This window comes from Lutjanus erythropterus, chromosome 2 (assembly GCF_056507025.1).
Source record: "Lutjanus erythropterus isolate fLutEry1 chromosome 2, fLutEry1.hap2, whole genome shotgun sequence".
Classification (NCBI taxonomy): Eukaryota; Metazoa; Chordata; class Actinopteri; order Lutjaniformes; family Lutjanidae; genus Lutjanus; species Lutjanus erythropterus.
In genome coordinates, this window is record NC_139318.1 from 45,805,305 (window position 1) to 45,831,470 (window position 26,166).

At 36.1% G+C, this 26,166-nt stretch overlaps 2 protein-coding genes across 3 annotated transcripts in view; one reads left to right on the top strand and one right to left on the bottom strand.

The window, feature by feature from the left end:
* Positions 1 to 26,166, bottom strand: part of LOC146332305 (butyrophilin-like protein 2) — a 46,720-nt gene that overhangs the window by 15,052 nt on the left and 5,502 nt on the right. For both annotated transcript variants that reach the window (XM_084741220.1, XM_084741228.1), the window contains exons 3-8: positions 22,928 to 23,260; positions 20,413 to 20,454; positions 15,911 to 16,189; positions 14,655 to 14,981; positions 13,061 to 13,078; positions 10,646 to 10,732 (exon numbers count right to left, since the gene is read on the bottom strand). In XM_084741220.1, the coding sequence (XP_084597346.1) occupies positions 10,646 to 10,732; positions 13,061 to 13,078; positions 14,655 to 14,981; positions 15,911 to 16,189; positions 20,413 to 20,454; positions 22,928 to 23,260 (1,086 nt within the window). The remainder of the gene's footprint in view (positions 1 to 10,645; positions 10,733 to 13,060; positions 13,079 to 14,654; positions 14,982 to 15,910; positions 16,190 to 20,412; positions 20,455 to 22,927; positions 23,261 to 26,166) is intronic.
* The window catches only part of LOC146332306 (uncharacterized), an 88,653-nt gene continuing 65,301 nt past the window's right edge, over positions 2,815 to 26,166 (top strand). The window contains exon 1 of the mRNA XM_084741327.1: positions 2,815 to 2,871. Coding sequence (XP_084597453.1) covers positions 2,818 to 2,871 — 54 coding nt within the window. The 5' untranslated portion in view covers positions 2,815 to 2,817. The remainder of the gene's footprint in view (positions 2,872 to 26,166) is intronic.

Here is a 26,166-nt window from a genome sequence, read left to right on the forward strand (position 1 = left end):
TTTTGAGGACACACCAAGGGCTACGCATCGGCTGATAACCTACTTTTCTGACCTGAAAAGGTTAAAGAGGTCAGTTGGATCTTGAAAATACGGAAGGCTCTACAGGAGATGAACTGAAAAAGAAAAGAGCTGAGTCAAGAGGATGTTGACATAAATGGCAACCATGTAAAACAGAAAATGCAACACTTTAAAGCTGCATTTGAAGGACAGAATTTGACTTCAGACAATCTTTCGGAAGCAGAAATATCCACCATTCGCTTCGCCCAGCAAGAAAGGTTACCACTTGAGTTTGCTGCATTATCATCTGGCAAATGTGAAGTGAAAAAGGAGAGTCGTATCTACAAACTGGACCCCACTCTGGAAGATGGATTGCTTAGAGTTGGAGGGACATTGAGTAACGCAGCCATGCTGAGGAGACAAAACAGACAGATCATTCCCTGCTTTTACACAGACTGTCAAGTATTGGATGTGATGCTAATGCTCAAAGATGGTTCCACAATTACCTCTCACGTAGACAACAGTGTGTAAAAGCAGGTAATGTCCAATCTGCATTTTTAACGTTAACAAAAGGTGTCCCTCAAGGTTCAATTTTAGGGTGTATCCTTTTTACAATCTACATTAATGACATTGTCCAGGCCCTAACTACTTGCACGGTTCATTTATATGCAGATGATACCATTTTTTACTGTTGGGCAGATTCAATACAGCTGGTCATTGACAAGCTGCAATTTTCATTTAATATTCTTCAGGAGGCACTCACTGGCCTCAAACTCTCGTTAAATGCAGAAAAAACAAAATATATGGTATTCACAAAATCTTGGAAAATTGATTACAGTATATGTCACATCAGCACTTTGCCAGGCACAGCAATCGAAAGAGTCCCACATTACAAACACCTGGGCATCTGGATTGATGAGAAACTCACTTACAAAGTTCACATTAATAATCTGGCTAAACAACTGCAGACAAAACTTGGTTTTCTCTACAGAAACAAATCTTGCTTCCCAATGTTTAGTAGGAAAAGAATTGTTGAATGTTTTACTCCCTGTTCTTGATTATGGTGATGTAATTTATAGACATGCTGCTGTTACAACCCTTAAGCCCCTGGATGCAGTTTACCACTCTGCTCTTAGGTTCATCACCGGCGATGCCTACAGTACCCATCACTGAATTCTGTATAATAAAGTTTGCTGGCCGTCTCTCTCTGTGAGACGAGACCAACATTGGTCAAGGAGTGCTTTATTTACACTCACTCATTTTGGACAGCAGTCTCTGAGAATCTCTCCATCATCTTGGCCTGCAGAGTCCCATTGTCCTCATCACTTTGTCTGCTGGGAAATACTGCACAAGGAACTCCCCCAACCAAATACTACAACTCACTGCTCATTTTTCTGTCACCAAGAAAATAATCTTCCAAAACCAGAAATCCAAAAAATACATTCACATCAATCACTGGCGAAACTCTCTTACAGAAAACATCTCATTAGAAAGAATAACTGCTCACAAAAACAATGATTTATCAGCCTTTAATGAAACCTGGGATATATTCTGCACCTATCTCAACTTTAATAATACGATCAATAAACCAAAGCCACGTACATCACAACAGGACCCGCGATCATAATCATTTCTTTCTGTACAGACATAAACAATAATTAATTAATTATTAATCTGTCCATATGCTTCTGAATTTACCATCTCTATTATGAATAAGGGGGGCAGCCCTTATTCATTATTATTATTATTATTATTATTATTATTATTATTATTATTATTTTTATTATTGTTATTGATGTTATTATAATTACTTTTCCTATATTATCACTGTTATTGCTGATGCTTGCTAACTGTTGCTATGGTCATGTCCCTTTTTTTGTTTGTTTCTAATCTTTTTAAATTTTATTTTATTTTATTGTCACCCCCTCGTTCATTCCCTTCCCTCCTAAATTATCACTTACCAACCTCCTCTCTAAACTCTCTTTCTAGCATCTGCCCCCTTATACCTCCAAGTTATCACCAATCATCATTATCTTTACTTCTCAATGTATACATTGTGTTTCTCCTCTCTCTCTGCCCCTCCTTCCTTTTTTTCTTCTCCTTCCTGATTTATTCCTATATTACATCTTTTCCCTAATAATGTATTCATGACTGTTAATTATTATTAATATTTCTGTATATGTTGTCACATAGTTACCCATTTATATATCTGTAAAAAAATCCCTTATTTTATTTATTTATTTGTTTATTTATCGTCTTCCCTCATCTTCCTTTCTTTTCTTTACTTAACCCTCAAATACACACAATGAAACAACACACACACGAACACACACACACAAATCAACGACCAAATAATAATATCTCTATAAAAATAATAATAAAAACAAAAAGAAAAAGAAATAAATAGTGATGCATTCAATTTTCTTGGCTGATTCTGATTTCTGATTTTTTTAAGGGCTGACCTGCCGATTCTGATTTTCAGTCTTTCTAAGAACTATAACTGACAGCATTTACAAACATTTTTGCAACTTTTCTTGTGAAACTGAATTGGATGTTCATAATAAAACACTGACTGTTAAATAACTTACATATTCTCTCCAAAAGTGGTTGAGATGACAGCCAGGCCTTATTATATCATTATATTAATATTATTAATATAATATAATAGTACTAGAAGGAATGCGATCTTGCGAGATTTCGTGGGATGTAATTTCACGTGATCTCCTGTGGAAGCAGATGTAAACAAACCGGAAAAGGACGCGGTGCAACAGTTTGCTGCAGTAAAACTTTGCTGAATTAGTTAAACGAGTCGATGAGAAAATGTTTGAGGAGACGCATCAACACAGGTTGTTTATTCTTCAGCCAGAACAGGAGGTGAGATTTTAACTGTCAGTCTGTGAACAGCAGTCTGCTGCTGGCTAACATTAGCATGAAGAGCTAGAAGCTGCTGTTTGGTGACACCGTCAGCTGCTCTGTCTCGTTGTAGACTGTCAGTCTTCTCTTTATCCTGTTCTTGAAGTCTGTCGCTGACACTGACTTCATGTCTGAGTCTGAGTGTCTGAGTGTGTGCTGCTGTGATCAGCGCTGTGGTGGGTGTGACATTACAGTTAATGTGTGCTGCAGGCCTGACGTGACCATCATGCACAGCAATGATGGGCACAGAATCCGATATGTGGCGCTGACCGGCCGGTCACCGGTCTGACCCGGTCGATCGGTACATCTCTAATAAATAACTAAAAGGAGTCACGTGGGTGCAGCGAACAAGATGGCAGCCACCTAGAAATCTCGCCGCCCCGTACAAGATAATTTTAACTTTTTTATATTTAGCAATGCTTGTTTGTAAGTAACTCTCTGCTTACTACAAACATTTGTGATAAGTTTACGTGTAAACAAAAGGAGAAAGAATGGCGACTTCGAAACACTTCAAGAATCCGAGTCGCATGCCTACACGGACAAGCCCGTCACATGAAGATGAAAATGCGAGCAGCCCGTCTTCAAACACCCAGAAACAGTCCGACAATCTTGAGAAACTGTTTGCAGAAGTGAGCAAAATGAGCAACACCCTGCAGAGTGTCGCAGTTGACGTTTCTAAAATAAAACAAACAACAGCGGAGTTAAAAACAACAGTGACGGCTATGCAGGAGCGGTTGGGGGAGGCGGAGGCTCATATTGCTCACCTGGAGGAGACCTCAGAGCGGTTGGTGAATGACAGCGAGAACCGTGATAAAGATATGGAGGCCTTGTGGAACAGAGTGCAAGTTCTCGAAAACCACTGCAGGCGGAATAATGTGAGACTGGTTGGTTTGAAAGAGACGTATGGTACTAATGGGACGCTGCCTGCTTGTGTTCGAAGGATTATAACTGAGGGACTAGGCGTTGCAATGGACGGGGAGGGGACGGGGAGAGGATTGAGAGGGTGCACCGACTGTTGGCACCAATGCCGAACCCAGACCAGTTCTGGTACGTTTTCTGAGTCAATCCGCAAGGGACAAGGTGATCAACGCAGTAAAAGAAAAACGCGGACGCCGCGGATGCCGACTTTCTATATTCAGGGACATATCTAAGGAGCTGGTGCAGAAGAGGAAAGCTTATACATCTGTGAAGCGAAAACTTCAAGAGCTCAATGTGAGGTACACGTTTGCTTTCCCAGCGACACTGCGGTTCAAATGGAAGGGCAAAAATATGTCATTCAGTTTCATCAATGAGCACGGACATGAAGAAGCTGATGACTGAGTTCAAATGAAATGAGTAGCTGTCTACGTTGATAAGAGACCATGTGGTTGTTATAAACTCAACTGATCTGGTGAAGGACTTGTGCGGGGCATAGAGAGAGGCTGGTAGAAGTAAGGAACCAGAAGCCACTGAGCTGTGATAATCCCACGGACCAATAAGGTTTATTTATTTATTTTTTTTAATTTTAATTTTATTTTATTATTATTTAACTATTTTTATGCGAGTGGCGACTTGCACTCAGGAAATGGTTGCATTTAGACAGCCAGGTAATTTTTGTTTTGCTATTGTGTGGATGTGTTTATTATGTTATGGTTTTGTTTTAGGTGTTCAAAAAATAAGAAGGCATTTGGTAATGGCAAGTGATTATTTAAGAGAAATTATGAATTTCAAGGCAAGGGTTAATAGTTTATGTATTATGACAGATAGGGACGTTGGGCAAATGATAACGGAATTTGTTTTTTTAATATTAATAGTAAAAGTTCAAGAATACCTAGCAATTTAGTTACATTTATTTCATGGAATACCAATGGATGTGGAAGTCCAGTTAAAAGGAGGAAAATATTGTCCTATTTGAAGAACTGTAAAGCAGATATTGTTTTCATACAGGGAACTCACATGCAGGGTGCTGAAGCAGACAAATTTAAGACTGGTTGGATAGGCCATGTCTTTCATAGTTCCTTTTCAAGTAAGCGTAATGGTGTACTTATTCTGATTAAAAAGAATATAAGTTTTGTTCTATTAAAACAAACTAAAGATGCAGAGGGAAGAATTGTGTGTATAGAAGCCATAGTAGAGGGTTTACCAATGGTATTATGTAATATTTATGCACCCAGGAAGGAGGATCCAAATTTCTTTCACGAAGTTAATAAGATTCTTGGTGATACAGAGGGACAAATTGTCTTAGCAGGTGATTTCAACCAGGTAATGGATCCCATCTTAGATAAAAGCTTATATAGAGCTCCCTCATCAATTAAAGAGAGAGATGCATTACATATGGTGTGCAGAGATACAGGGCTAACAGACATATGGAGATTAATCAGATTAATTTTTTCACATTGTCACAAAACCTATTCCAGGATAGATTTCTTTTTAATAGCTACTTCCCTAGTAGACAGTGTAGCAGAATGTATTATAAAAACAATATCTATTACAGATCATGCACCAGTAGAACTACTTATTAATACTAACTTAGATAATGAAAGGAGGGGAAGGTGGAGAATGAATACTTCATTGATATTAGACTCTGTCTTTAGGAAAACATTGGAGACAGATTTGAAAGAATTTTTTGAAATCAATATTGGCAGCACTGAGGAAATTACAACAGTTTGGGAAGCATCCAAAGCTTATATTAGGGGGAAATTGATAGCACAAGCCACCAAAAAGAAAAAAGAAAGTTTAAGTAGGATTAATGAACTAGAAAAGGAAATCAAGGTTAAAGAACTAGGACTATTCAAGCATTTTTCTGATGGGCAATTCCAGGAGCTCTGTAAGCTCAAATTTCAGTTACACGAAATATATATTAAAAAAGCAGAATATGCACTGTTTAGACTAAAAACTAATTTTTATGAAGGAGGAGAAAAATCAGGGAAATTATTGGCTAGACAATTGAAAGAGAAAACATCTTCCAGCACGATACCAGTAATCAATCAGGATAATCAACAGTTCTTTTCTGTTAAAGACATAAATAAGATATTTCAAGTGTATTATGAAAAATTATATGCATCATCACTAGCCACTGACAATCTGCATGAGGAGATTAAACAGTTTTTATCAAACGTAGATGTACCTAAGTTGCAGCCTGAGGAAGCGGAGGGATTGGAGTTGCCCATTACAGAAAATGAAGTAAGGCAGGCAATTTCTGTAATGAAAAATGGGAAATCGTCTGGCTATGATGGACTCCCAGTGGAGTATTACAAAGCATTTATAGATATTCTTGCCCCAATATTGCAAAAGGTTTATCAGGAGATGTTTAAGAAGGGTCGTCTAGCTCCAACTTTTAATGAAGCTTTAATTTCACTTATCCCCAAAGTAGGTAGAGATGTAGCTGACCCCTCTAATTTCAGACCCATCAGCCTGCTAAACCTTGACTGTAAAATTCTGACCAAAATTTTAGCTACACGTTTACAGAATCTGCTGCCAGGTATCATTCACCACAATCAAGTGGGATTCATGAAAAATAGATCCTCTACTGATAATGTTAGATCGTTGTTACATTTAATGTGGCTGAGTCAGTCTAAGAATGTCCCAGTAACTGCTATTTCTCTCGATGCAGAGAAAGCCTTTGATAAGGTGGAGTGGTGTTTTTTGTTCTCCACCCTATCTCACTTTGGCTTTAATTCCAATTTCATTACATGGGTAGAAATGTTATATAAAGAACCAAAAGCAGCAGTGATGACGAACGGAGTAGTATCACCTTTTTTTAAACTTTATAGAGGGACACGTCAGGGGTGTTCCCTAAGCCCATTATTGTTTATAATTTTTTTGGAGATATTAGCAGTTGCTATTAGGGCGCACTCTGGCATCAGAGGAATCAAGGGCGGAGACAAAGAACATAAGATTTTACTTTACGCTGATGACGTGTTAGCAGTGATATCTGATCCTCTGGGATCCCTACCACATCTGATGGACACTATTCAATCATTTTCAAAATTATCAGGCTATACTATAAATTGGAACAAATCTGAAGCAATGCCCCTTTCGAAATTTTGTCTCCCTTATATGGTGGAAAAATTTAATTTTAAGTGGGTTCATAAGGGTCTGAAATATCTTGGCATTAAACTCTCTCAGGATATAGGTGAAATGGTAATGCTAAATTTTAACCCGTTAATACAGAAGATTAAATTAAATTTAGAAAAATGGGACAAGATTAAACTCACATTATGGGGAAAAATTAGCATTATAAAAATGACAGTGGTTCCCCAACTTAACTATATCATGATGATGCTCCCAATTAAAATACCATCTACTATTTTTAAACAATTAGATGATATAATAAAACGTTTTTTGTGGAGTGGAAAAAGACCCAGGATCCAACTGAATAAGCTTCATGTTCATAAGGAGAAAGGAGGGTTGGGACTTCCTGACCCAAGATTATACTACTTATCTTTTGAAATGGCTAAAATAGCAAAATATTGGGATGAAGCAGGAGATAAAGCAGACATCGAATATAAGTTGTACTTACCATTTAACCCTATTGTTGCTTTATCTCAAAGAAGTAATTTAACGAATCCAGTCCTTCAGCATTCAAGAGATGTGTGGATAAAAAGTCCATAAAATGTTAAAACTATCACATAACTTACAAAGATACTCCTCATTGTGGCATAACTCTGCAGTATGTATTGGAAAAAGTACTGTGTATTGGAAACAGTGGCACTCCAGTGGTTTATGTACCATTGGTGATTTTTTTAAGGATGGTTTATTTTTGTCATACAGTAATCTGGTTGAGCAATTTGATTTGGTAGGAAAAGGGCATTTTTGGAAGTATTTACAGATAAGAAGTTGTATTATGTCAAAGTCCTACAGTCTATCTGATAACATAATTATAAAATATCTCAAATTACCCCTGGAAAATCGTAAGGCCTCACAGTTCTATAAAGTAATTAATTCCCTCCTGTGCGATGTATCTTTTAATATGAAACTGATTTGGCAACGAGATCTCGGGGAAGAAATCGAAGATATCAAATGGTCTAAAATCTTGTTAGGATGTGGTAAATATGTGAAAGAAGCGAGGGGGAAGCTCACACAATATAAGGTATTGCACAGATACTATTACACACCTCTGCGACTTTACAGAATGAAACTGTTAAATACCAATACTGTTGGAAATGTAAAACTGAAATAGGGACTTTTGTACACTGTATATGGGAATGTAGTTTGGTCAGACCACTCTGGATCAAAGTGTTGGATACTCTAAGTAGTTGGTCTGGCTCAGAAATCCCCTTAAGTCCAATGTTGTGTTTACTGGGGGACCGGTCGCAGATACTGAACGTATCCAAGTGTGCCTTTTCTGTTATTATTGTTGGTTTAATAACTGTCTGTCGAGTTATCCTAAGACACTGGAAGACAACAAAGGCCCCAGAATTGAAAGAATGGGCCAGTGCAATGGTGGAAACAGCATCTTATGAGAGGATGCTCAGCAGTATTAATGGTGATCAGGAGAAAGGAGTGTCTCCTTCGGATTGTTTATGGACTCACATTAAAATAGAAGATAGGCCCACAAAGTCATGATCTTGTACAGGGATTAATTGTCCCTGCAGAGCAATGTATAGGGATACACATTCGACATATTTTTGTTTATAAGTTTGTTCCCTTGTTCCCTAGACTTATCTGCATTATTTACTTATTTATTTTCCTTTTTTTTTTTTTTTTTCATGGATTGGAGTCCACCTCCCTATTATAATATGTATGTATGTATGTATACAAACATATATATATATATATATATATATATATATATATATATATGTATGTATGTGTGTATGTATGTGTATGTGTGTGTATATGTATGTGTATGTGTATGTATATATGCGCCTTGTATCCTTGTATGACTAGAAATTAAGATATGTATGTCATGTACCATGCCTTCCAAATGAATAAAAACTTGAATTATAATAAATAACTAAAAATTAAAATAAAGATGTCAAAAAAAAAAAAAAGAGAGAGAGAAAGGAGAGGGGAAAAAAGTGCTGAATAATATGGGCAGACCCCCAACTGAGGGTCTGGTTGTTGCCCACTAACCAGCCTCACCATTCTCTCCTATTATATTCTAATTCCAGTCAAGACCCTGTCTCATGGGTTTGGGGGTCTCGGCCCGCCTCTGTCACATTACTGCCACAACAGGTCTAGCATCTGCCCCCCACCCCCACCTCATGAACACACACACACACACACACACACACACACACACACACACACACACCCACACACACACACACACACACACACACACACACAAAGCAGTAGGAGGTGGAGACAAAAAACTGCAGTTAAGTCGGACAGTTTTCAGCAGACTTAAGAGAAAATACAGGAAGAGACACTGACATCCTGTTAGATCACCTGTAGGCTATCTGAAGTTTGCAGACCACGCTCATAGCTGAGGCAATAAATTGCATTCTCGATTGCTGATTGAAGGTGAAACAGAGATCCCTCTTCTGTTACGTAGAACATTTGTTCTTTTATCTGACTTGTAAAACACTTTGAAACTATAATTCTGATAAGTCACATATTAAAAAACTTAATTATTATATTGAGCCACAAGATATCTGCTTGTTGACAGATTAAAACTTCACTGCACAACAGAAGACTGATATGTCCAGCATTAAATATTACAGTTACACAGAAAATTAGTATTTTATACAACATGTGGTGTTTGTTGTCAAAATTAAGAGCCAATCAGAGCCTGTCAGCTCATCAATCAGGTGACAGCCAACTGCGGCGCCTGGTTCTACAAACTGCGGCCGCCTCGTTGTCGTGAGGTTACCGTTACCCATGTGTGCGTGACATCAGAGCAAGTCAGGATGAAGTCAGACACAAATCTAACCAGCATGCATTGTGCGGCGATCACTGCTGATAGATTCTGCGCAGGCCTGGATCATCTCGAACGCACCTGCTGTCTCCTTTGCACTCCATATGTATGCATATGTATTTATTTTAATTATTAATTTGTTGATTCCCCCTTTTTTTGACTACTATTATTACCCCCCCTTTTTTATTTTATTTTTTTCTCTCTCCTACTTCATTTATTTATTTATTTATTTATTTATTATTACTTTAAATTATTTATTATTTATTCTCCCGGGGGACGTGGTTTTCACAGTATCGCTCCGTGACATGAGGACAAATCTAACAGTCAAACAGTCAAACAGTCAAACAGTCAAACAGTGTTGAACAACTAAACACAGTCAGTATTTCTCTTACCAGTAAAATATGACTTGACTGTGGAGAAAAGCCTTCAAACTAATCAACATCGTCCTTCAACTGACAACTGAACAAAATATTAAAATGATTCAAAAATTTTGTGTTTTGTGTTGATGTTGTCTTCGCATTTTAGCTCTTGAAGAGACATTACTGTCATTTAAATACAAATAGAAAAAAACACAATACAATAATACAATAAATATATATAAAAAAATATTTACTATAAAATAATACAAATAAAAAATACAAATACATGTTGGGTTTGAGAAGGTGATTGTGACTCACACGTACTGTGGTTGGACCCCGACACTTCTAATTCACAAAGTTATATTTCAGAAAATCCCAAATGATTTCATCATAATCTGGTTGTAAATATGAACAGAATGATTCATGAGAAAATAAATCATCTGTCAAGACTCTAAACATGAGAAACATAAAGAATGTGTTGTGTTGTCTGTTCATCATGAATATGTTGATAATTTAAATGATTTAAACTTACCTCTCTTATAATATTTGTACAGTAGCCAAGCTAGAAGAACAACAAGAACAAGAACAACCACAGCAACAATCCATCCAGCAAGTGACCCTGAAACAGAGAAGATAAAGTTGGTGTCAGAGTGAGAATGTAAGTGCAGATGATAAACAGCAGATTGGAGCTCACAGTCCACACAAAGAACAACTAAAGGTGTTGATGTTCCTGCAGATTCAAACCCCACTGGGATGAATCTCAGCAGGAACAGTGATGTCAGCTTGGATCTTATGTCCAGTTTCCTCCTGCTTGTCTTCACAGCTCAGAGGTTGGTTTTGGTTTTGCTCACAGTAGTGAGGAGGGTGATGTTGTAGCATGGTCCTGTTTCTGAGACGTGCTGCTCATCAGTATGAAGACTGTTTGAATCACTGTCCTGCCACCTCCACTTCAGCCTGTTTACATGTGACTGTTGTTAAACTGCTGCTGTGTCTGACATCTGCAAATGTGTGTGACAATCTGTCTACAGCCGAGGTTCTCTACACACTGAGCCCAGGACACCATGGACTCTGGATTACGTCTTAGAAACACGTCTTTACTTTATCACAGTTTCAGGAATTTCTCAATCTGTCATCAATACAGTCCATCTGTCTGTCCATCCTTTCATCTTAACATGCAGCTCAGATAACTTTGATTCACTGAGCTGGAAAACTACAAATCTGATGGACTTTACATGAGTATTTACATTTAACCCTACTTTATACTTCTTCTGGTGTTTTTGTTTTTACTTTTTACTCTCCTACATTTATCAGACATATACAGTAACTAATTACTTTGATATTACAACAAAACATGAGTAACTCCGATACTTGTGTACTTTTACTCAAGTGGACTTTTACTTGTACTTCTTTTGTACACATTTACATATCTAATGAATATTTAGAGATTCTTCTTCAACATTATATAATTATTCTTTTTTAACCATCAAGTGGAATCAGTATTTTATTTTGGAAACTGTATTAGAGTTTGATCATTTATTTTGTTGTGAAACAACAGTTTTGGTCATTATTTCTGAATCTGAATTCATCCTTCATCATAAAATTCAAATAAATTCTCTCATCAGTTTCTGTTGGTTTAACAGTCAGAATTACTACAATTATAAAAAGATAATTAATGTTGGAAACTTGAAGCTTCGACTGAATGAGAACTGAGACACAGAAGTTTTTAATCTGTTCATTTCAAAACTGCATTTAAAGTAAATGATGAAGTTGATAAAAGTAAAGAGTTTTCTACTGACTTTCCACATTGAGAACATGTGTTTGTTTGTGTGTCTCCTGTTTGTGTCTCAGTCTCACAGTCGGCCTGTGACAGTGTCTTTATGTTGTTTCTTATGTGATTCATGTGGAACTTTGCTGCTGCACTTTCTCATTGGGATCAATAAAGTTCTCTATCTAATCTATACAACTACAGATAATCAAACCTTCAGAGAGCCTCGCTGGATTTTGGTGGAACATGTGGAACAATAATTCTTCACTTTCACAACATTTTTTCTTTTCACTTGTGGAACAGAAATGTCTCTGATTCTAATGACTTCAGTCTCTAAATCGTCCTCGTCTTCATGTTTTCATTAAAGCTGTGATGATTAATTGATTAGTTGTCAACTATTAAATTCATTGCCAACTGATTCAATAACTGATCAATTGATTTGAGTCATTTTTAAGAGAAAAAGACAAAACTCTTGATGATTTCAGCTTCTTAAATGTAAATATTTTCTGGTTTCTTTCCTCTGACAGTAAACTGAATATTTTTAGGTTCTGGACAAAAGACATTTCAGGACATCGTCTTGGACTTTATGAAACACTGATCGACATTTTTTCACCATTTTCTGGACCAAACAACTAATTAATTAATCAAGAAAATAATCAACGGATCAATCAATAATAAAAAGAATATTATTGTCAGCTTCAGTTTTCATGTTGATCCTCAGGTTCAGCTCACAGCAGTCATTTATAAATCTGTTCCTGGGTTTGTTCATGTTACTCATTTAAGTTCATTAAATTCTCCAGTTCTTTCTGTTGTTTCCCTTCAGATCAGAGGTTCACAAAGTTTTGATGACTGACTGACAGTTTATGAAGCGAGTGTTTGATGGAGGGACACACAGGAAAACAGATTAGTGATTTGGTCTCATAATGATGTTTAACATTAAATCCTGCACTTTGTGAACCTCTGCTCTCATTCTTCCTCTGATCTCTGTAGATTCATGAAGTGGAGTCTCAGAGTCTCAGGATCAGAGTCAAGTTTTCACTCAGTTTCAAACATTTTCAACTTCTGCAGATTTCTTCATCATAATTTACTTTGTGTTCAGTCTAAAGACATTAAGATTTTTGGAAACAATACATATATATTAAAATGACTTGAATACAAGTATAAAATAAGTAATAATCTCACCTTTGCTTGGCTCTGGACCTGTGAACACAGAGTAAACAGACAAGTGACACATCAGTTATAAAGAACAATTACAGGATTATAAATTTAACATTTTAATATTTTTGTTCATTTCTTCTCTGCTTGTAAATGAGGATTAAAGTGTGTTTAAGAAGAAAAACATGACAAACAGAAAATCACATATGTAGGCTGTAGGATGATAAGTAGACAATAGTTTCTACAACAATAAAATATTTAAAAAATACCAAACAAAATATAAAACATAGGGTCTTTAAAAGCATGTGCACCTTTTGTGTTAATTGTGTAAATGATATATTCATATTAGACACATATCATCAGTCTCATGCTGCCAGAATGGAAAACTGATCATCACAATTTGTTTAAATTCAATTCAGTGTGTTTTTGTTTAGTTTTTAGTTTGACTTCTGTTTCTTGTTTAAAAAAATTAATTAATTTAACAGCAGTTTATGTTTTTTCTCTTCTTGTTTGACATCATCAACTTGTCTCACAGGTAATATTGGGAAAAAGTTCATGATTGTTAATTTGACTGATATCAGACTGAGCTTAAGAAGAAATCTGTCTAGTAGGATAGGAACAAACAAGTGTATACTTTCTATTTCTTTTTGAACATATAAGATTTCCTTCGTGTTGCTCATGTATTTGCCTGTTGAATTTGCTGTATAGGTTTATTGTCTATTTATTTTTTATTTTTTATTGATATTCTAGTTTGTTTCGTAAGTCTTTTTTCAATTATTTCTATTGATATATTTATTTTTTTATGTGTTCAAAATCAAGAATTTCCATTCATTCATTCATTCATTCATTCATTCATTCATTCATTTACACATGAGACTGGTTTGTGTCGGTCCTGGATGGGTTACAGTCAAAGAGTCAGAACCACTGACCCTGAACGAGAGGTGGACAGTTAGATGAGCAAACTGAATATTGATTCCACTCTCTTATCTGTTTGTTGAACACAACAACTGGAAACAGATGGAAGAGTAAAAGTCCTTCATTAAATAGCCTTTGTTAGTTTTCAACCTGGACCCTATATGTGTTTTTTTTCCCATATTTTGTGTCTAAATGACTAATGGGGACGACATTTTTTTTTAAATTGATCCAGTATTAAAGGACACCACTACACTAGGCAGAAGTGAAACTAAGCTACAATCCAATCACTACAGAAAACTGCACACTGTCAAAGTAAAACCACTACAAGTGGTTTTATTTGACTCTGACAGACTCAGATTGTTATTCTAATTGTCTGACAACATTATGGAAAGAATCACTACAGAGATGAACCTTTTTGTGAGAGGTAAAGAGTTATAGCAATAAGCAATAAAACAGCTGGTTGTGATTAACACAGTTGAAACAGATAAACGCTGTCAGACAGGAAAAATAAATTCAACAGATTTAATGTTTATGTGTCTTCTAGCTGAAGCTCATCTGCAGCCCTCGTCCTCGGGGCAGGGCCTCGTCCAGATGTGTTGTTCTGATTATTTGATGAGAATTTAACTTGAGTCCATCTGGGACACTTGAACCAGTCTGTCTGTGAAATGAACAGGTGACTTTATAACTGTTTCATGGAAGAACTCACCAACAACAAGGTCAATGTTGAATCTTTGTCTGTTTGGCTCATCAGGTGAAAAATCACAGGTGTAGTTTCCACTGTCAGACTCCTTTGTATCTCTGATCCTTATGGAGGCGTCACCGAACTGCAGTTGTTCAGGAAAATGATTAACTCGTCCTTTGAACTGCTCGTCTTGACCTGGAAGGCCGTTATTGGAATGAAGGCTGTTGTTATACATGAAGACCTCCTGTTTTTCATCTTTCCTCCAGTCAAAGATGTCTTGTTCGATGTTCTGCTTGGTGCTGATGGAACAGGGTAAAACAGTTTCACTGCCTTCTTTCACTTTGATGAGAACTGTAATACAGAGTCATCAGGTCAGAAAGTACATCAGTTAAAACATTAACATGTGTTGAACATTTCATGTATGTTCAGTCAGAGTGAGTTAAAATCTGTGATGATGTTTGATGATTCATGTTGTCATTATCACTCATCATAGTTTGACAAGTGAAGCTTTCACACTTGAACTCATTTGACACCAGTGTCATGTCTCATCATTTTCTCTGACCTCTTCTACTCACTCAGCAGCTCATATGTTGTGTTTTCTGTATCAAACTAGTTTTGTCAGTTGGTTCAATCAGCGACTCCACAGTTACACCTGGTAGTTAGTATGTGCTCATATTTCTAACAACAAGATCAACTGTGTGGAAGAATCAGTTTGTGCTGGAACTCATTTTCATTTGGTGATGCAGAAATCTTCACTTATTAACCACATATATACCAACATATAACAAGGTCAAATACAACAGAGGAGACTGTGATCAGGACTGACCTTCAGTCCATGTACGGCAGTGAAGAAGTGCTGACCACAGCTGGATATCAACATCTGCTTTTTATGTTACAATATGGAATAACTTGTGTCACGCTGCACAAAACTGATGAAATGATTCATGAGGTTCATGTTCCTGAAAGCTGCGTTCAGACCAGGATCCAAAATTTACTTTTTGTCCACCAGCTAAATATTTAGTGAATATTCAGATTTTACCAGAAACTCAATAGATTAATGTTGTGTTTTTAACTGATGAGTGAAACAAATCTGTCAGTTACTTTAATATTTTATCTGCATTTGTTTGGTGGTTGGTGATAATTTTGGTTTCTTGATCAGATTGAACAGAAACATTAATGTGGTTTATTTAATCCTGTGATTTTGACTGTTGATGATGAACCAGTGTCACATTTTTATAAATTTAATTTTATAATAAAAATACTAATAGGAAGAATCTCACCAGGGATGAACACAAAGGCCACTGCAGAAATCTGATGGCAGATTTCCTCCTGTGTGACGACACAGCTGTAGTTGTCAGTCTTGTTCACAGTCGTGTTGAGGATGATGTCATAGCTGCCTCGTCTCTCTGTGACCTGTGGTTCTTCAGCAGTAAGGTTGTTTCCAGAACTGTCCTGCCACTCAACTTTAGGTTTTGGAGAAACACGTTGAACTTCACACTGAAGCTTTGCTTCGTCCCTCGTGTGATCAAGTGATGTGATGTGTGGTTTTAGAGATGCACCTGTGAACACAGAGAACAAACAGGGACATTTTACATGTTATATTGTGATGTTTTTCCTTCATCACATCTCTTGTATGTGGATTACAGCATGTTTAAGAGAAAAACAGGAACAGAGAGAAACAGAAAAACACAATATGTGGCTCAATCACATGTTGTAATGTGACTGAGGTTTTGACAACCATTGAAATATTTCTAAATACGGAGGAAGAAACATTGTCTTTAACATAAATCATGAAGTTTTTTGCTTGTTGTACTAAAAAAAGTATATAAAATATGAAACAGAGTGTAACTCCTTGTATTAAAAGCTTGTGACAGATTTCATCAGAGTGTACTTTATTTTTACAACAAATTAAGTGATAATTATAAATTAATGAGGGTAAAACTGAGTGAAACAAACACAAACACACAACAACACAACATATAAAAACACATTTGTATAAAGTTGGTTTTAATTCATTCAACTCCTGATTTAGATGCTTTTATATTTATTTTATTTTAGTATGTTATTCATTTGTCTGCCTGTTTAACTCACCTTACTTAATCTGCTTACTTACTGTTTTTATTAATTATATTTGAAATGCTTGCTTTTCTAACTGAAACTTTGTTTTAATATTATTTTATTGCTTCACGATAAAAGTACACCATTTTGTAACTCAGTTTTGAAAAGTTGAAGATAAATAAAATATGATTAATGAAATTCAACGGCACCTCAAACTACAGCCTCCAAAATGACCATAAACTTTTCTCTTAAATAGTTTTAACCAAAGTGAACATTATAACTTGATGACAGTAGGATTTATTACAGAGCTGTTGACAGGTGAACCTCATTAACTGGTAACTGAGTGGATGTAGTTTGTAATGTGGTTTTCTACACGTCAAAGAATCATTAAAGATAAAATACACACTGATCAATATACTGCATTGATTTTAGTGCAGGTAACTCATGTTTTAGGTGGAACTAAGGCTGAGCAATATATTATTTATATAAACATGAGAAACATATAAATATTGGTATGGACCAATATCATTGTTAAATTTGGATATAAAACTGTTTGCCAAAACTCTAGCCCTTAGATTAGATTAAATTATTTCTTAACTAGTTCATCCAGATCAAACTGGCTTTGTGAAAACTAGATTAGCAGCAGACAATATCAGAAGATTGTCAGATATAATTTTCTGTGCTTCTAATTCCACTTTATCACCTGCTGTAATATCTGATTCTGAAAAAGCATTTGATCGTTTGGAATGGAACTTTCTTTGGTTCACATTAAAACATATGGGTTTAGGCAGACAGTTTTTAAATATGATACACACTTTATATAATAACTCCTCTGCATTAGTATTAACTGGAAATCAATTTTCATCCCTGTTTCCAATCAGCAGAGGATCTCACCAAGGATGCCCTCTCTCGCTGCTTCTATTTGCTTTATCATTAGATCCCTTGGCACAGAAAATCTGATAGTTACAGAATGTAACTCCAATCATTGTTGGGAAGTTATGCAATTTTATTTTGATGAACGCAGATGATATTTTACTATATTTGGGCAACGTAACGACTGATCTGCCGCAGGTTAGGGAGAAGGTCTTTACAGCATTCAGTGCATTCACAGGCTCTAAAATAAACTTGAATATGTGTACACTCTTACCTTTAAGTAATTTATCAGATTATTCAGAACTGAAAACAAAATAAAATTGTATAGCTGTTTATGTCTTTTATCTGTATTTTATTTCTTTACAGCACTTTGGTCCACTGTGGTTGTTTCAAAGTGCTTTACAAATAAAGTTGGATTGGATTGGAACTTGGATTGCAAAGACTTAGATGGCACAATCAAAAATTGTCTCTATGCAGCCGTATATCAATTATTAATATGAATATATTAACAAAAATAAATTCTATATCCAGTATTCTCCCACTGCCTACATCTCCTGGATATTGGAACAGAATACAGGACCTTGTGTCTAAATTTATCTGGAAAGGAGAGCGCCCACGGTTGAAAAGTAAAATTCTTTGTCAAAACAAGCAACAAGGAGGATTTGGTTTACCCAATTTCGAGCTGTACCATATATCTTATATGCTTCAACCTCTTGAAAAGTTTTATCAGGATCAAAATACACCATGGCTCCTGATAGAACGTAACATGGAGGAAATTCATTCATTCATAAACTGGAGGAAATTCTGTTCTGTGGCTTGTCTTATTAGTATTGTCAGGAAAATATAGTAAAAAATTTAAAAAATTATACCTTACTCTATTCAAACATGGCAGCAGGCTGAGAAACTTGGAAATTGGGATATAAAATGGCATACACAGACACCTATTTTCCAAAAGAAGTTCCTGTCTTTGGAGAACAAATCTCTGGTCTTCCCCTCTTGGTCCAAATGTGGTATATATACTCTTTCTCATATTATTAATAATGAAGGCTTAGGATCATTTGGAGACCTCAGGAAAAATAATTTATCATCAACCTCTTTCTTCTTCTACCTACAACTGAGATCAGTTCTTAAAGCTAATGGAGTTCCATGGGAGAACAAACTCCCAATACACCCACTCCTCAATTTTATGTTTAAACCTAAAGGGGTGGGCTTCGAATCTTATATGTATAGAAAGTTCCAAGAAGTTACATGTCCATCAATGGGTGTGACCAAGGTTTGGACTGTTGACTTTAAGACCTGGCAACAGTCAATAAATTGAAAAAGAGTTTGGGAAAATGTTTCACTATCTTCTCGAAATTATAATTAGCAAACGATCAATTTCAAATTAATTCACAGTTTCTATTTAACCCCCAGGAAACGCTTTCAACTCCGACTCTGTCGCACACCCATTTGCACATTGTGTAACAATAATGAAGCTGGAACATATCTTCATATGATCTGGGATTTTCCAGATGTTAAGCATTTTTGGTGTAGCGTAGTACATATTTTATCAGATGTGACTGGAACCAGTATCCCAAGTCTAACTAATGTCTCACTTTTGAGTGATGATTCAGTAATTAATGTCACGAGATCCCAGAGAAGACTTTTGCTTTTAGGTTCAACAGCTGCTAAAAAATGTTGATATTAAGGTGGAAGCCCCCCATAAAATCTGGATTCCTGAATGGATTCGATCCTTTTTAGACATTATCTCCTTGGAACTCTCTATAGCTTGAATTAACGGTGCCGAGACAAATACAACTGACACCCTGTCCAGGGTACTACAGAAAGTAAAATCAAGTTATATGGACTAGATAATGAAATAATGTCAGTGACCTATTACAATGCGTCTACCCCCCACCTTTTTGTGTGTGTGTGTGTGTGTGTGTGTGTGTGTGTGTGTGTTTTGTGTGTTTTGTGTGTTTTGTCTTGTTTCAGTTTTTGTTTCGGTCAGTTTTGTTTTGACTGTTGGTTTTTCAGAGTGTGAGTTGTTATATTTGTTGTGCAAGTTTATATATGTATAAATATTTATGTATATGGGTTATGTTACCCATGGTAAGGGGTGCAACCCCTTGGGTAAGAAGAGGTTTGGGTGTAACTAGAGCCCTTCTGAGGTAGTTCATGAGTTGATCTATGAAAAGTTCTTTTCAATTTTTTTTTCAGGCTGTTGATTTTCTGTTACGCTCTAACTTTTAGTATTGAAAAATGAAATAAAAACTTGGTCAAACAAAAAAAATAAATAAAAATTTGATATTTGATTTTGTCCATATCATGCAGCCCACATGCATCATATTCTGTCTGCTCCTCACATGTTTGCAGTATCTGAGCATTTATGGTATGTTATTTTAAAGAAAATGTTTATATCAAGATATATATTATATATCACTGAATAGTCTAAAAATATATAGATATTATTGATAACCCATATTACTCATCCAGACGTGTCATACACTTGTTGAAAATGCAAATAAAATATAATTTCTAGTCACCATTGTTACATTTTAAAAACCTTCTTGTCTGTATCATTTAAATTCACAGAAAGTAAAAACATGTTTCTTTATTGTAAAAGTCTCTGGTTTGTAAGTGATGTGTAATCAGTCCAACACACAGAAGAATGATCCCAGTCAGTTCAGCACAGTGATTCAGACACATTTAATTATCTTCAGTTTGAATTAAGATTGAAGTTTTTCTGACTGACATCAGACCTGTGGAGCCAATTCACACACTCACAATGAGGGATTAGTGATTGTAACACTCAGTTCTATTAATGAATCTATGAGAGGCAGGAAGTGACACAACAACAATCAGGACTCACCTCGGATGTTTTCCTCTGATCTGTCTTTTATGAAACTACAAACTAAAAGGAAAAACAGAAACATAATAATGTCAGAGTTCTTGTTTGATATCAAGTTAACATGCAGGTGATACTGAGAAAAACTGAAACATGTGACTGTTTATTAGACTGATTTAAAAGACGTCTCAGATTTGACAAACTATCTGAAGTTGGCAGCACATTTACACATGAGACTGGTTTGTGTCGGTCCTGGATGGGTTACAGTCAAAGAGTCAGAAAACACATCTGTCAGAGCCTCCTTACTACCCTGCTGTGAGAGAGTCACCAATCCACTGATCCTGAACGATACAACTGCCTCCAGAAGACGATCAATCATGATCAATATCTGTAACACAGATCCATTAGAGGCCTGTCTCAAGAAGTAAGTTCAGATAATCAGGACATCTTTGAGTTATCTGGCTTTACTACGACTAACACTGTTGTTGTGGAGACTCACAAAGCTGATCATCAACTTCTCTTGTTAACTCAGAACTTTCTAAACCAGCTGGAAGTTCTCACATATGAAACCAGATTTATAACAACTCACATGCAGGACTCAGAATAGACATGATGGGATTTATACTTATTCATTTCATGATAGAGAGTCAGATGAGGAAATTTATATCACTCTCTTATCTGTACGTTAAATATAAAACTAGACTCAGTTAGCTTAGCTTAGCACAACAACTGGAAACAGGGAAACAAGTCTGTGTCTGCTGAACAAAAAAAAATCCACCTGTCAGTATCAGTAAAACTCATGTAAAACTGATTAACATGTTATATCTCATTTGTTTAACCTGTTAAACTGCCTGGTAAACACTCAGTGCCAAGAAACAGTCTGAGACAGAAGTTTTCAAAGTGGGAGGTGGGCCTCCCCAGGGGGTCCAATCAGATCCAGCAGAGGTTCAATGAATGAAAGTGAAATTACTTTGATATTACATTATTTATCAAAAGGAGATCACAGAGTCACCTAGATGTGTGTGACTTGTTTAAAGACACAGTTCAGAGAAACAGTATTGGTGAATTTTTACTGCACTGTTCATCTCAGATGCGTTCAGGTCCAGAGAAGTCTGCAGTGTTTCTGGATGTTGTTGATATGTGTCTTTCTCTTTTCATGGTAGAGTCTGAACTTTCATTTGTAGATGCAGAGACAAACTGTGTTTACTGACAACGGTTTTCCAAAGTGTTCCTGAGTCCATGTAGTATCCTTTATACAATGATGAGGGTTTTTAATGCAGTTTTTAATGCAGTGCTGCCTGAGGGGTCAAAGGTCACAGACAGTCAGTGTTGGTTTTCAGAGATTTCTCTGGACTCTCTGAATCTTTTAATGATATTATGGATTGTAGATGATGAAATCTATAAATTCCTGCAGTTTTTTGTTGAGAAATGTTCTGAAACTGTTGGACTGTTTTCAGTTTTTCACAAAGTGGTGAATCTCACTCCATCCATGCTTGTGAACAGCTGAGTCTTTCCAGGACGCCCCTTTAATACCCAATCATGATCCTGTCACCTGTTACCAACTCACCTGTTTACCTGTTGAACGTTTTTTTCCTTGTTCAGTTTTCTACAGCTTCACTGTCTTTTGTTGCCTCTGCATTAACTTTTTGAAACATGTTACAGACATTAAATTCAGAATGAGCTTATATTAACAAAACAAAGTTAATCAGTTTGAACATAAAATATTTTCTCTTTGGACTGTAGTCAATACAAAGAATTTACAAGTCAATGCATTATGGTTTTATTTATGTTTTACACAGTGTCTGAATGTTTTTGGAGTTGCTGTTTGTATTCAGTGTGTCTGTAGTTATGGAAAACTGCAGTATTGGATGATCTTGGTTCAACTGTTAGAGTCTCTGCGATCAAATAACATAATCTTGATCCAACAGACATCAAATAATTGATTGAAACTAAGGAAGTAATTGGGGGGTGTCTATTTCTAAGATTTGTCTGAGGGCGGGCCCACTGTCTCAGACTTTGGACACACCTTGTCCAGGACAGAGACACACAAAATATTGAACTTTCATCATCAGAGTTGTTTTTGTGTGGATTTAACAAACCAGATATTAAAATAATTAGTGAGCTTCAGAGTTTTTTGTTACTTTTGGACAGAACCAGGCTTGTTGTTTTCCTCTGTTTCCAGTCTTTATGCTAAGCTAAGCTAACTGGCTGCTGGCTGTAGTTTCATATTTAAAGATTTTTTTGTGTATATGTCACAAATTGAATATAATATTCATAAGTATATTTTCATTAGTGTATAATCACCTGATATCTACAGAGGGAGCAGGTCCTCTTCTATGAAGGCCGCCATGTTGAACCACCATGTTTCTACAGGAGCCCAGAATGGACAAACAGGACAAACCAAACACTGACTCTCTCAGGGCAGGGCCTCGTCCAGTTTATTTGATGAGAATTTAACTTGAGTCCATCTGGGACACTTGAACCAGTCTGTCTGTGAAATGAACAGGTGACTTTATAACTGTTTAATGGAAGAACTCACCAACAACAAGGTCAATGTAGAAGATTTGTTCTTCTGGCTGAAGACGAGGAAAATGACAGCTGTAGGTTCCACGGTCAGACACCCTTGTATTGTTGATCCTTATGGAGGCATCACCGAACTGCAGTTGTTCAGGAAAATGAAATACTCGTCCTCTGAACTGCTCGTCTTGACCATCACGGCCGCTATTGTAATGAAAGCCTTCCTCATGAAAGAACACTTCCTTCTCATCATCTTTCCTCCAGTCAAAGACGTCTCGTTCGATGTTCTTCTTGGGTCTGATGAAACAGGGTAAATCAGCTTCACTTCCTTCTCTCACTTTGACGACAACTGAAACTGAAAGACAAAAACAATCAGTGTGTTCACATGCAGAGTCATCAGGTTAGAAAGAAAGTCAGTTAACACATTTACAGACCACCACAATAACTCAAACACCAGTTTATGAGCAGTTTAGTCAGTAGTCAGATTTCTCCTCTCTCATATTATATTTGGTTACTGTTACGGAAACTGTTCAGCTAACACCAGGAGAAGATTCAGTTTAATTCATTTTATTCTGTGTGTGTGAGAGAGGATTGTGACAGGATTAATCAATCGATTAGTTGAGAAAATAATCAACAGATTAATTGGCAATTAAAATAATTGTTAGTTACAGCTAGGGGTGGGTGATACAGCCTCAAAATTATATCACAATATTTAAAGAATCGACAACGATATTTCTGACGATCTAGGAAAAAAACACTGAACAGCATTGTATTGGTGATTGTAGCTTGCAGGCAGCACCATTTATTAGTGGCATTTTCCATCCTTCTTTTCCAACGAGCTCCTCTCATTGATGACAGTAACTTAACCTTGTAACTCTTCAGGAGCCTACACAATATTTTCATCTAATAAAACTGACCTCAGGTTTCACAGCAGTAATACAAACAAACCTCCAGTCAAAATGTGAACACTCACTGCTTATAAACATAAAATGCTGTCAAAACTTAAATAACTGTTGTCTTGTATCTTTTTTATGAATTACCATCAAGTGAGGTAGAATATCAGTGCTGAAACTGCATTACCTTTAATTTCTTGTGTAAATATAAACTGGATAAACCATTAAATGAGGTAAGTTAGAACGTCAGTGCTGGAACCGAACAAGTAAACACTTCAGGCAAAACACACCACAGAACCAGCAGCATTTTAGGAAAATGTCGCTATTTATATGCATCTTTTTATTTCTTCAGTATTATTAATGTTAATAATAGTTTATTCCTTTAATGAAATATTGTCCTCTGAGGAGAAAAATCAGGATCATCAGCAAGATCATTTAGATCAGCTTCACTCTGACAGTTTACATCAGTGAGGATGTTTCAGACAACAGCAGACAGCAAACTGCACACCAGTGGTGGACAAAGTCCTCAACCCCAGTACTTGAGTCAAAGTATAGATACTCCTGTTCAAATATTACTCAACTACAAATGAAAGTTGCTCAGTCAAATTTTACTTAAGTTAAAGTCCCAGAGTTCTTGTTTTTAAAAATACTTAAGTATTCAAAAGTACATTTTCTAATATCAGTACATGCTGTATTATTTTCACTGTGAAACAGAACCTTGTAACTCTGTGAAACCACCTGATGATGCACTGACCTGCTTGTTGAACCTCTGCTACACAAAGTCTATAGAAACACCTATAAAAACTTCAACATAGAAACATGTAACTGTATTAAAATCACATCATAAAATTAGATTAAAGCCGACTGTAAGGAGTCTCCAAGTCTGTTAAATAACTGAGATTTCTGTATACACATTAATTATGTGGTATTTTTCACTCTGATCAAAACAATCCAACATCAAAAGCCTACCTGAAATTATTTATCTTTTTCTAATTATAATAATATTTTGAGATTTCATTTAGTCTTTCTCCTGCCGTCACATTTTGTTTGAATGAAAGAGGGAGAACTTGCTTGTTCTTGTTACAGAGCGTCTGGATGATGTGTTTCTGCTTTTACATCAGTTCCAGTTCGTATCAAAGTTTGTAGTAGGCAACTGGACTTGATAAAGTTCTTGAAGACGTTTCGCCTCTCATCCAAGAGGCTTCTTCAGTTCTTCAGAACTTCTTCAGTTCTGAAGAACTGAAGAAGTTCTGAAGAAGCCTGTTGGATGAGAGGCGAAACGTCTTCAAGAACTTTATCAAGTCCAGTTGCCTACTACAAACTTTGATACGAATACCATGACCTGGATGAATGAAAACATTCACAGACATCAGTTCCAGTTGAGAGCGGGTACTGTGATTGGTTTCCTTCTGTGAGGAACACAGTGTGCAGCCAATCACATTTTAGAAAAGAAAAAACATCAACAGCTGACTTCAAAGCTGTGCTTAGACTAAAAATAACAACAACCTTCATAGAAATGTAGTGGAGTCAAAAGTACAACATTTGTCTTTGAAATGTAGAGGAGTGAAAGTCAGAAGTCCCCCCCCCCAAAAAAAAAAAAAAAAAAAAAAACTTGTACAGATACTCAAAAAATGTACTTAAGTACAGTGAGGCAGCAGTGCTAACCACTGCACCACCGTGCCGCCACAATACATTAAATTACATTACAACACAATAAAATACATTTGCTTTGGTCCTGCAGTCTGTTTTCACAGACAAACCCGTCTTCAGTTGAAGGGAGGGTTCACTGCAAGTCCTTCATTTGGTTTCCTGTCAGTTACACCCCTCACACTAAATTTAAAATTCAGTATCAAGTTGAAAAAGAATTCTCAGGAAGTAGCTGCTGAACTGAGTTCACTCACTTCCTGTTTTCTTGCTACTAATCGCTGTGACACAGAAACATGCTGAGGAAACATGAACTTTCCCACATAAGGTTATCAAAAATACCTGATAATCAATACTTTCTCAATACGGCATGTTTAAAATCAATACAATTCTAATAATATTTGATCATATCAAAGTTATAAAAAATTACCTAAATGCTCATTCATGACCACAGTTCAGTTTATTCTTTATTTTCCTGGTTGAAATTTGTCTTTCAGTAAAACCAGACAGTGTTCAGTGACTTTTTTGATGCCACATTTTTTATAAGAAGAAAAAAATATGTGCCAAGGGATTTTTTCTTTTTGCTGTGGTGTCAAAAGAGATATCTAGTATTGTTTTTTATAATACTACATTGAAGTTTTAAATTCTGGCATCTTGACTTGGGCTGCAACTAATTATTATTTTCATGATTGATTTGTTGTTTTGGTCCATAAATGATCCATCA